Source organism: Rhinoraja longicauda, chromosome 29 (assembly GCF_053455715.1).
Source record: "Rhinoraja longicauda isolate Sanriku21f chromosome 29, sRhiLon1.1, whole genome shotgun sequence".
Classification (NCBI taxonomy): domain Eukaryota; kingdom Metazoa; phylum Chordata; class Chondrichthyes; order Rajiformes; family Arhynchobatidae; genus Rhinoraja; species Rhinoraja longicauda.
The window spans coordinates 1,527,776-1,540,354 of record NC_135981.1 but is presented as its reverse complement, the minus strand read 5'-3'; the positions used below and the strand labels follow the sequence as shown (position 1 = coordinate 1,540,354).

The 12,579-nt window shown below is 47.8% G+C and overlaps 1 protein-coding gene across 3 annotated transcripts in view; it reads left to right on the top strand.

Annotated features, from left to right (window-relative positions):
• Window positions 1-1,585: 1,585 nt before the first annotated feature.
• The window catches only part of LOC144607614 (coatomer subunit zeta-1-like), a 30,502-nt gene continuing 19,508 nt past the window's right edge, over window positions 1,586-12,579 (top strand). Inside the window, exons 1-4 of one of the 3 annotated variants that reach the window (XR_013549117.1) lie at window positions 1,586-2,234; window positions 9,870-9,938; window positions 10,064-10,145; window positions 12,126-12,217. Coding sequence is in view for 2 of the 3 variants with exons in the window: in XM_078424553.1 (XP_078280679.1) it covers window positions 2,103-2,234; window positions 9,870-9,938; window positions 10,064-10,145; window positions 12,126-12,217 (375 nt within the window). In the remaining variant the exon portion in view is untranslated. Of the gene's footprint in view, window positions 2,235-5,213; window positions 5,298-9,869; window positions 9,939-10,063; window positions 10,146-12,125; window positions 12,218-12,579 lie in introns of those variants that run through there. The other 2 variants (XM_078424553.1, XM_078424555.1) reach the window with 2 other exon arrangements.

Here is a 12,579-nt window from a genome sequence, read left to right as displayed (position 1 = left end):
TTACAGGCCCCCAAATAGTAGCCAGGATACAGGGTACAAGTTCCACAGGGAGATCAAATTGGCATGTAAAAAAGGCAATGCCACGATGGTCATGGGAGAATTCAATATGCAGATAGACTGGGAAAATCAGGTTGGTATTCGACCCCAAGAAAGGGAATTTGTAGAGTGCCTCCGAGATAGATTCTTAGAGCAGCTTGTAGTAGAGCCTACCAGGGAAAAGGCAATTCTGGATTTAGTGTTACGTAATGAACCGGATTTGATAAGGGAACTTAAGGTAAAGGAACCATGAGTCTGAGTGCCAAAGACGTGCGGATTTGTATGTTAATTGGCCCTCTGTAAATTGCCCTGGATATGTAGGGATAGGATGCGGAAGTGAAATAACATAGAACTAGTGTGAACAGGTGATTGATGGTCAGCTTGGGTTCGTTGGGCTGAAGGGCCTGTTTCCATATGCTGCATCTCTAAACTAAACTAAAAAATTGGAAAGATTGGGTCCTCGTACGTCTGTCGGAGAATCCACATAAAGGGAAAGTAGAAGCCTGCGACTATGCAGCACCAGCCTTGCGGCTTCCTGGGTATTTTACACCGACTAACAAGTTTTGAAGTGTTACTTCTGCTGTAATGTAGCACTCGCATGGTAAACAAATGCAGGCTGGTTCACAGAATATTGAGTGAAAAAAATCCATTGTGCATTATGTACAGACAGTTAATGAAGACACAAGGAACTGCAGGTGCAGGTTTACAAAAAAAGACACAAAGTGCTGCAGTAACTCAAAGGGTCAGGCAGCATCTCTGGAGAACATGGATAGGTGATGTTTTGGGTTGGGATCTTTCTTTAGACTGATTGTGGTGGTGGGGAGGGTTGGAAAGCTGGAAGAGAGATGAGGACAGGACAAAGTCTGGCAAGTGATAGGTGGATATAGGTGAGGGGGCTTTGATTGGGAGATGGTTGGACAAAGGCCAGAGGTGAAAAGAGAAAAAGTTAATGAATTTGGATCAAACTTCTCTGTTGTGTTAACCCTTTTCTGTTAAATGTTGGTGGATGATGTGGCCCAGGATAGTGCTCAGGGTTTGCTACGAGCAGGGAAACTGCAGTTCACACTGGTCATGGCCACACAGGGACACCTCGTGCCCCCGGCCTTTGGCATCAAGTAAGCTCCTCCGACCTTGCGCCACCCACCCTGGCAGCGGGTAGTCTTCCAAACACGAGTTGGACGAGAGTCAAGCCCTTGTCCTGGGAGAATGGTTTTGCCGTAGGTCAACGTGACCTGATCACGGCTGCAAGCTCAGGAGCTGGAAAGCTGTAGCCGTGTGTGTGCGCTGGGACCAGTGGGAACACGCCAGGTAGCATTGTTTTTAAACATGAGGCGAATGCGGTGATGTACTGATTACATCCTCGTGCATCAAGATTTTTAATCTGAAACATCTCTGCTGGATTTTCCCAGCTAGGAGCTTGAGAAGGTGAGAAGAGGGCTCCCAGTATTCAGATCAAGGCCCAGTGAGAGGTGAGTTAAACACAATAAGCTAGAGTAACTCAGCGGGTCAGGCGGCATCTCTGGAGAGAAGGAATTGGGTGATAATTCGGGTCGAGACCTTTCTTCAGACTGAGAGTCAGGTGAGAGGGAAACCGAGAGATATGAAAAGGTGCATAGAACAAATTAATGAATGATATGCACAAAGACAGATCAAAGCCAGCAACGATGATCAGGAAAAGGTGGAGCCCATAGTGGTCCATTGTTGGCTGTGGAGATGGTGGCAGCGAGTAATACAAACAGTGAAACTCAGCAGGGCGACAGTGAAACTAGTACGAAGGTACACACAAAATGCTGAAGACAGAAGAAGGGTCTCGACCCGAATCGTCACCCATTCCTTCTCTCCAAAGATGCTGCCTGTCCCGCTGAGTTACTCCAGCATTTTGTGTCTACGTTTGATTTAAACCAGCATTTGCAGTTCCTTCCTTTGCAGTGAAACTCGTACGACAACCACGGTGGGAGAGGGATGGAGAGATAGGGGCGGTCGAAGCTCCCGCGTCGGGGCGGTCGAAGTTCCTGTGGCCTGGAGCCCCCGAAGTCGGTCTCTAACCAGGGACCACCAGCTCCACGATGTTAACGTCCGCAGGCTCCCGTGGTTGGAGCTCCCGAAGTCGATCTCCAGCAAGAGGCCGCCAGCTCCACAATGTTAGGCCGCAGTGCGGACGGAGATACGATACAGAAGAAAATCGCATCTCCGTCAAGGTGAGAGATTTTAAAAAGTTTTCCCCCAACTCCCCACCCACCCCCCCTCCCCCCACCCCCCACATAAAACAAGCTAAAGAACACTAGAACATACATTTAATACATACTGTAAAACAACAAAGAAGGCAGGGACGACGACACTGTTGGCGAGGCAGCCACTGCGGGTGCCACCCGGTGATTTAGACACCAATTACTCCAAAAAAAATTAATCCGGATCTCACCTTCATCTATTCTAGCCACCTCCCACCATCTCAAATCTCTTGCATCAAGCTCCATTTTATACAACCATTACGACTAATGATCTCCAAACTTTTCCAACTGCTGCCTGCTACGACTCCAAATCCCTTATCTCTGGTGTTGACCAAATGGTCTTTAAACTTTCGAGATACAGTGCAGAAACAGGCCCTTTGGCCCACTGAGTCCGTACCGACCTGTGATCATCCCATTTACCAATACCATCCGACACACTAGGGACCATTTACAATTTTACCAAAGCCGATTAACCTACAAGCCTGTACGTCTTTAGAGTGTGAAAGGAAACTGGAGCACCCGGAGAAAACCCACGCAGGTCACGGGGAGAACGTACAAACTCCTTACAGACAGCACCCGTAGTCAGGATCGAACCTGGCTCTCTGGCGCTGTAAGATAGCAACTTTACCACTTTAGTTTAATCACATTCTTCATCAACCTCATATATATCATCCATACTTACACCACTTATTGTGATTCACTTGAATCATGTGGGCTTGTAGGTTAATTAGCCTCTGTAAATTGCCCATGGCGTGCATGGAGTGGATGTAAAAGTGGTGTACCATGGAACTCGTGTGAATGAGTGGTCGATGTGGACTCAGTGGGCTGAAGGACCTGTTTCCATGCTGTATTTTTCAATCAATACACTCTACCCTGAACCTTCCTGAACCACAGTGACTAGTGGGGACCAGTGCTGGGACACCAGCTATTTACAATATATATTAATGATTTGGACGAGGGAATTGAATGCAACATCTCCAAGTTTGCGGATGACACGAAGCTGGGGGGCAGTGTTAGCTGTGAGGAGGATGCTAGGAGGCTGCAACGTGACTTGGATAGGTTAGGTGAGTGGGCAAATGCATGGCAGATGCAGTATAATGTGGATAAATGTGAGGTTATCCACTTTGGTGGCAAGAACAGGAAAGCAAACTATTATCTGAATGGTGTCCGATTAGGAGAAGGGGTGATGCAACGAGACCTGGGTGTCGTGGTACACCAGTCATTGAAAGTAGGCATGCAGGTGCAGCAGGCAGTGAAGAAAGCGAATGGTATGTTGGCATTCATAGCGAGGGGATTTGAGTATAGGAGCAGGGAGGTTCTGCTGCAGTTGTACAGGGCATTGGTGAGACCACATCTGGAGTATTGCGTACAGTTTTGGTCTCCTAATCTGAGGAAATACATTCTTGCCATAGAGGGAGTACAGAGAAGGTTCACCAGATTGATTCCTGGGATGACAGGACTTTCATATGAAGAAAGACTGGATAGACTCGTCTTGTACTCGCTGGAATTTAGAAGATTGAGGGGGGATCTTATAGAAACTTACAAAATTCTTAAGGGGTTGGACAGGCTAGATGCAGGAAGATTGTTCCCGTTATTGGGGAAGTCCAGAACAAGGGGTCACAGTTTAAGGATAAAGGGGAAGTCTTTTAGGACCGAGATGAGAATTTTATTTTTTCACACAGAGAGTGGTGAATCTGTGGAATTATTTGCCACAGAAGGTAGTTGAGGCCAGTTCATTGGCTATATTTAAGAGGGAGTTACATGTGGCCCTTGTGGATAAAGGGATCAGGGGGTATGGAGAGAAGCCAGGTACGGGATACTGAGTTGGATGATCAGCCATGATCATATTGAATGGTGGTGCAGGCTCGAAGGGCTGAATGGCCTACTCCTGCACCTATTTTCTATGTTTCCTCCTGCCCCTCTACCCTAGAAAAGAGATACGGAGGAATTTCTTTAGACAGAGGGTGGTGAAAATGTGGAAATCATTGCCACAGACAGCTATGGAGGCAATGTCGATGGATATTTTTAAGGTGGAGATCCTTTTTTCCACAGATGCTGTCTGACCTGCTGAGTTACTCCACTCAGTTTCTGTGTCTATCTTCGGTTTCAACCAGCATCTGCAGTTCCTTCCTACACTTGTTCCCTACCACAACTTTGGTACATCAAGATGTTGCAATTAGCTTACAGTACAACCAAATCAAAATATGACTTTAAACCAGAAAGAGAATTTATTTAGTCAGAGGGTGATGAATCTGTGGAATTCATTAGCACGGGTGGAGGCCAAGTCAATGGATATTTTAAAGGTGGAGATTGACAGATTCTTGATTAGTACGGGTGTCAGGGGAGAAAGCAGGAGAATGGGGTTGAGAGGGAAAGATAGATCAGCCATGAGTGAATGGTAGTAGACTTGATGGGCCAAATAGCCTACTTCTGCTCCTAGAACTAATGAATTGACACCTTTACAGCACCTAATGCACCGGGTTAGGCTTTATTCTTGCCACGTGTACCGGGGGACAGTGAAAAGCTTTGCTTTGCACGCTATCCAATCCGAGCAGAAATACTACTATAAACGTAATCAAGTCAAACTCAAGTGCAATAGGTAGAGGAAAGAGGAAGATACAGAGTGCAGAAATATGCAGAGTGAGCATTGTAGCACATCGGTTCTATGTCCTTGACACAGTCACAGGGGGAACGTGCAAGCTCCACACGGACAGCACTGGAGGTCAGGAATGAAGCTGGGTGTCGGGAGGTGTGAGGCGGCAGCTCTGTGCCGCGTTACACGCCGTGTGATCGTTGCTGCAGAGTTCTGTGTGTGCCATTGGCAACTCTGCACTCTGGCCCTGAAACGCCTCTGGGACCAGAAAGCGAGCGAGTAGCAGGAACTGAAGTAGGAGTCATCCAGAATCCCGGCAGCCACCGTGGCATCCTAAATAAACCCTCCTCTGGCGAGGCAGGGAGCCAGTCAGAGAGGCTGGGAGTGGAGACCAGATTTGTCCACGTCGGCACAGCTGCAATATGGAGCCCGCTGCACTGGTACGGTGTGTAGTAACATGTTCAAGCTTTGTCTTTTCCCACCCCTCTTTAGGTCATGTCAGCCGCAGGGGTTGATGCCCCTGCTGAAACAAGACTGTGAACCTGGTGAAGCTGCCCTCTGCTCCAACCCCAAGCTGGCCTTTTGCTTTTATTCTGTGTTGATGTAAATGCTTTGCAGAGGCTGGGATCCACAACTCCGCCGGGGGGGGGGGGGGAGGGGGGGGATTCCGATCTGGAATTAGTCGCTATATATATATATATATTTATTTTTTAATATTCTTTGTAAGACTAAACCACAAAGTTGAAGAAAACGCTGCCCTGGACTGTCTTCCTTGTCTCGAGTGTCGAGTAAAGTTGTAAGATAGATCAGATATATGGGCGGAAAACTGGATGTAAATGTTGATGTAACAATTTGCTACTTCACCGGGCTTGTTGCTTTTAGTGAAACAGCTGGGCGTCGGTATCGCGTCGAAATATATAAGCGTTGGAAAGATTTCTTGCTCTAGCTGTTTATTATCTTAATAAGCAATTTGGGAGTCTGTCGGCTGAGATTATCCCCGATTTGCTTTTGAAGATCGACCCAGGTCTCTCAAGCCAAAGGTTCTGTCATACACTTTGGCTCTGTCGCTGGGAAGTCAGTGCATGACAGAACTTTGTCTTGGAATGACCCCAACTACAATCTCTGAGCGGCTTCTAAGCAGAAGGACTGTCTCTCAAATTAACATATGGTTCAAAAGTCAACTTTTTTTTTTTAAATCACAAAGTTTGTTGCCATATTTTACACACACACACTAAAAAAAAAAGTGAATTACAATATTCGTCCTTTCAAGTGTGTGGGGATTGTCCATATAAAGTATCGAGTTTTACTTCTTCGGTGTGTTTGTGGGCTGATGGTGATCTAATGGGTTCAGTCTGTGATGTGGCGCTCCTAGAGACACGTGTAACACTTCCGGAAGCCAGCGTGAAGAGTTTCTACTTGGTGTGAAGTGTAGGTAAAATGACTGGCGCACCCTCACCTACCGCCGCCTTCGCTCCCGTTTGTCCCCTTCAGATTGCAGAGGGATATTCAGTTCTGTGGCAGCCCTTTCAAATTTAAAAACCTGCAGGGCCGGTGTTTTGCACATATGTCAGTCAGTGCGTGTGATGCAAAGAGTTATATTGCCAACAGTGCAGGCGCCTTTGCCCCACTGACAGACGGTGGGCTGGGTACTAAAGTTCAAACCTGAGCAGAATTTGTAGACATCTATGTCTCCTTAGTTTGTATGTTTCGTAAATTCTCTCCAGCAAACTTATACTCTGAGCAGGAACAGAACAGTGTGTGGGAAGGAACTGCAGATGCTGGTTTAAACTGAAGAAAGACGCAAAGTGCTGGAGTAACTCAGCGGGACAGGTAGTGTGGGGTCTCGACCCGAAACGTCACCCATTCCTTCTCTCCTGAGATGCTGCCTGACCTACTGAGTTACTCGAGCATTTTGTAAATAAATCTCAGCGGGACAGGTAGCATCTCTGGAGAGAAGGAATGGGTGACGTTTCGGGGAGAGAAGGAATGGGTGACGTTTCTGGGAGAGAAGGAATGGGTGACGTTTCGGGTAGAGAAGGAATGGGTGACGTTTCCGGTCGAGACCCTTCTTCAGACTAAAGAAACGTCACCCATTCCTTCTCTCCAGAGATGCTGCCTGTCCTGCTGAGTTACTCCAGCATTTTGTGTGTCTACCTTAGGAACAGAACAAATTCGTTGCTGCAAAACTCAGCGACCAGATGCTAATTACATGTATTCTGTGGCAATAACTTGCAGCAATAATTGACAGGAAATGAGCCGAATCTCTGCAGACTTGCTGGGAAGACGAGTATGGTTCTATGCAACCTTGTGTGAACAAACAATATCTGGGTGTAAGACACAACAGTGGGTAGAAAATGGGATTCTCACCCCTTTCTATCAACACGTGTCCCTTTTTTTCCCCCTCTCCCCTTGTTCTCAGTCTGAAGAAGGATCTTCAACCAAAACGTCATCCCTTCCGTTTTTCCACAGATGCTGTCTGACCCGCTGAGTTACTCCAGGTTTTTGTGTCTATCCTCGGTTTCCACCAGCATCTGCTGTTCCTTCCTACACGTGTCTCCCTACCACAGGTTTAGTATAGCAAGACGTTCCAAATAGCTCGCAATACAACCCAATCAAAATCTGACTTTAAACAGGAGAGAGAATTTATTTAGTCAGAGGGTGTTGAATCTGTGGGCATTGCCACAGACTGCTGTGGAGGCCAAGTCAATAGATATTTTTAAGGTGGAGATTGACAGATTCTTGATTAGTACGGGTGTCAGGGGAGAAAGCAGGAGAGTTGGGTTGAGAGGGAAAGATAGATCAGCCATGAGTGAATGGAGGTAGACTTGATGGGCTGAATGGCCTAATTCTGCTCCTAGAACTTATGAGAAGGGAGTGGTTTGTCGAGGACAGGTGAATGGGGCCTGGTCAATTAGTTGAAGGCACAGCTGCTGTGGGTACTGTCTCGCTGGAAAACCTAGGTCAGAAGAGGAAGAGAACGGAGATCGTGAAGGATTCAGAAGCAGCAGGTTCGAGATTGTGGGGGGGGGTTTAGAGCATTAGAACATTAGGATAAGGGTTCTAAATAAAGCAACCTCAGGGTAATTAATGCGAGTGGGAGCAGGGGCAGAAGGGGATGGTTACTCTATCCTAGTGCATGGTGAATGCACATTTAACACTGGCAATGCAACCCAACCCAATCAACCTCTCCCCTCTCTCAGTAGAAAGATGCACCTGATAGCAAACCATTTAACCCTCAATTTTGCCTGCAAATGCTGGCTGACTGCTGTGAATTTTCAGCAGTGGCTATTTTTGATTGAGATTGAGATGGGTTTTTTTTGGGGGTGGCACAGTGATAGAGTTGCTGCCTCACCGTGCCAGAGACCCGGGTTCGATCCTCATCACAGGTGCTGTCTGTGCGGAGTTTGTACGTTCTCCCTGTGACGCCGTGGGTTTTCTCTTGAGTTCTCCGGTTTTCTCCCACGCTCCAAAGAATTGCAGGTTTTGTATGTTAATTGGTTATTGTAAATTGTCCCCAGTGTGTGTAGGATAGTGTTGGTGTACGGGGTGATCGCCCATTCCCACACTATATCTCTAAAGTAATTTCCAACATTATTTTAGCAATTCACTGCTGCCTCCTCCTTGGGACTTCTGATCTGAAATGTGCAGACCAGAGGCAGCCTGGTCATTGTTTCACTGTTCATTATCCAGCGCTGCACGAACACACTGGCAATCTGTGTCACCAGCACCAGTTAACACTAGAATCCTGCCCCCCGCCCCATATGTTAGAACGTTGTCACATCTGCACACAATCTCCATGAAAACCCATCCTGAAACTGATGCAATTCCAACCCGTTAAGTCATAGGAGCAGAAGCAGGCCATTCGGCCCATCGAGTCTACTCAATGGCCCATTCGGCCCATCGAGTCTACTCAATGGCCCATTCGGCCCATCAAGTCTACTCTGCCATTCAATCATGGCTGATCCATATTTCCCTCTGCCTAATTTCCCTGACTTCTCCCCACAACCCTTGACACCCTTACCAATCAAAATCTGTCAATCTCCGATCTCCAGTTTGGTATCTGGCCCTCCATAAATGTTAAACAGAAACATAGTAATAGAGAAAATAGGTGCGGGAGGAGGCCATTTGGTCCTTCAAGCCAACACCACCATTCATTGTGATCATGGCTGATAATTCACAATCAGTAACCTGTGCCTGCCTTCTCCCCATATACCTTGATTCTACTAATGGCAATTTATTCTTAATTGTTAACTGTGTGTTTGTGTTGTCATTTGTGAGCGGAGCACCAAGGCACATTCCTTGTCTATGCACATACTTGGCCAATAAACTTATTCATTCATCCATTCATTCAAATTGGGGGATTTAAAGATGGGGGGGGGTTGCTACCTGCACTGCTTTTTGCACTGCGGTTGTTGGCTGGGGTTGGGGCCTTGGGTTTCTGGAGTGGGGCTTGTATCCGTGACCGGACATGTACGACGGAGAACGAGACTGAGGGAGCCCCGCCCGTCTCTTGCATTTCCTTCCCTCCGTTGCTGCATTTCCTGCAGGAAGCCAAGATGGTTCTTGGCAAAAGCACCAAAGCAACATGATCCAAGATGGTGCCCATGGCCAGCGACTCCTTGTGTGTGACCTGCAATCACGCATTACAGTGGCTGCACTCTGATCTGTAATGGCTCGACTGCAATCATGTGTTGTCTTTCCGCTGGCTGGTTAGCACGCTACAAAAAAAATCTTTTCACTGTATGTACCTGACAATAAAACAGAACTAAACATGAACGTGTTAACCCATGATGAGCGTTTGTCGGCACTGGGCCTGTACTCACTGGAGAAGGGGGTTAAGAGGGAGAGATAGATCAGCCATGATTGAATGGCGGAGTAGACTCGATGGGCCGAATGGCCTAATTCTGCTCCTGTTCCTTATGGCATCAGATCCCTGCGTGTCGCGGACAGGGAGGACTTTTCACTGGTTGGAGATGCCCATTGTTTCTGTCTCCCTTGTGTTGTGCTTTCAGGAACCTTCCCTCTACACTGTGAAGGCGATCATCATCCTGGACAACGATGGGAACCGCCTCTTTGCCAAGGTAGCCACTGGAAGATTCACGTGTTTTATTTTTCAGTAATGTCATGCATGAGGCAATCCACTTGTCTCACTTCCTGCTCCCACTCTTCCCTCTTTCTCTCTCTCTCTCTCTCCCTCTCTCCCCAGTATTATGATGGCACCTACCCCTCCACAAAGGAACAAAGGAATTTTGAAAATAATATTTTCAGCAAGACTCACAAGAACGACAGTAAGTGTGACAGCTTTCCCCTGCCATTGCCAAAGCGCGGCTGGACGTCATCGCCTTCTGGGGTGTGGGCCCCATTGGGTGGCCATCAGGTCATAAGTGACAGGAGCAGAATTAGGCCGTTCGGCCCATCAAGTCTACTCCGCCATTCAATCGTGGCTGAATTATCTCTCCCTCCTAACCCCATTCTTCTGCCTTCTCCCCATAACCTCTGACACTCGTACTAATCAAAAATCTATCTCTGCCTTAAAGACATCCACTGACTTGGCCTCCACAGCGTTCTGCGGCAAATAATTCAACAGATTCACAACCCTCTGACTAAAGAAATTTCTCCTCATCTCCTTCCTAAAAGAAGTCCAGGTGTGCCTGGACTGGTCCCAGTCTCACCTTGTACTGGGAGGAGTTTTCTAAAGAAAGGTCCCAACCTGAGACATTGCCAGTGGTCAAGATGTCATGGGGGAAGGGAAGGCAGGAGATTAGGGTGGAGAGGCAAAGATAGATCAGCCGTGATTGAATGCCGGAGTAGACTGGATGGGCCAAATGGCCTAATTAATGTCTTGTGGTCTTTTACTCAAGATTCTGCTCCGAGAACATATTGCCTGTCCATTTCCCTCCACGGATGCTGCCTGACCTGCTGAGTTTCTTCAGCACTTTGTGTTTTGGGGTTTAGATTTTTTTTAATTTGGAGATACAGCGCAGAAACAGGCCCTTCGGCCCACCGAGTCCACGCCGCCCAGCGATCCCCGCACATTAACACTATCCTACACACCCTAGGGACAATTTTTACATTTGCCCAGCCAATTAACCTACATACCTGTACGTCTTTGGAGTGTGGGAGGAAACCGAAGATCTCGGAGAAAACCCACGCAGGTCACGGGGAGAACGTACAAACTCCGTACAGACGGCGCCCGTAGTCAGGATCGAACCTGAGTCTCCGGCGCTGCATTCGCTGTAAGGCAGCAACTCTAACGCTGCGCCACCGTGTCGGGTTCAGAGGGGAAAATGGATCAGCCATGACCGAATGCAGAGTGCCAAATGGCCTAATTCATGTCTTATGGTCTTTTACTGTCGATTCCAACATCTGCACTTGTTTGTGTCGACATTTTCAGCCTTTTGTTTTTAACATCTGGGCATCATTACAGGCAGGGCAGCATTGATTGCCAATTCCTCATTGCCTTTGAGGAGATGCCAGTGAACCACAGCCTGGTACTGCTGAAGTCCTCTGGTGAAGGTGCTCACATAGTTTAGAGTTACAGCATGGCACCATGCCCTTCGGCTCACCCAGTCTGCACCAACCAGCGATCACCCCTACACTAGCTCGCTCCTACACTCCAGGGACAATATACAGAAGCCAATTAATCTACAAACTCGTTGGAATGTGGGAGGAAACCTGAGCACCCAGAGAAAACCCACGCGGTCATCGGGAGAACATGCAAACTCCACACAGGCAGCATAACTTTAGTTTAGTGTTGAGCTGCAGAGGCCGTTTAATATTTGGGATGGGGGAGGAAACGTGAGCACCCGGAGAAAGCCCACGCAGTCACAGGGAGAACCTGGAAACTCCACACTGCCAAGGTGAGGCAGCAACTGATCCAGACAGAGCAACTGTGATTACATCATGGAAGGTAGACACAAAAAGCTGGAGGAACTAGAACTCAGCGGGCCAGACAGCATCTCTGGAGAAAAGGTTTGGGGTCGAGGCCCTTCTTCGGGGAAAGGGTAAACACGAGATGTAGAAGGTGAAATAGAGAGATATAGAATAAGTAATGTACATACCCAGATCAGAATAGCAGGCAACTTGGAAGGGAACAAGCAAAGGTTCATCTTGGTTCCTCATTTGGATTGTTATTGAGTGCGGAGATGAAGAGTTTTGGATTCAGTGGAGGTGTGGGGCAGTTCTGATTAGAGATGAGGGGAGGGGGAGGGGAGGGGTGGTTAATTCAATCAGAATTCTAACGCTCCTTCTCCTTTGACTGAAAACAGGTGAGATAGCGTTCCTCGAGGGGCTGACTGTCATCTACAAGAATTCTGTCGATCTGTACTTCTACATTGTAGGGAGTCCACACGAGAACGAGGTAAACGCAGACAGATCGAGTGGTCGTGTGTACAAGGCCACAGTAAGCAGCGGGAAGACAACTCCCAAAACAGTAGACCATTTGTGCCAGTGCGGTTGGGTCGCCAACTGTCCCGTATTAGCCGGGACATCCCGTATTTTGGGCTAGATTAGTTTGTCCCGCCCTTGTCCCGTTTTAGTAGGGTTGCCAACTTCCTCACTCCCAAATAGGGGACAATGGGTGACGTCACCACCCCGCGACCTCGCCCAGCCAGCGGCCACGTGCTCCTGCTCCTGCTCCACCAATGGCCAGTTTAAAGTATAGAAGTGCGACTTCTAAACCTTTTGCCTTGCTCGCCCATCCTCGACAGTTCACCACGCTGG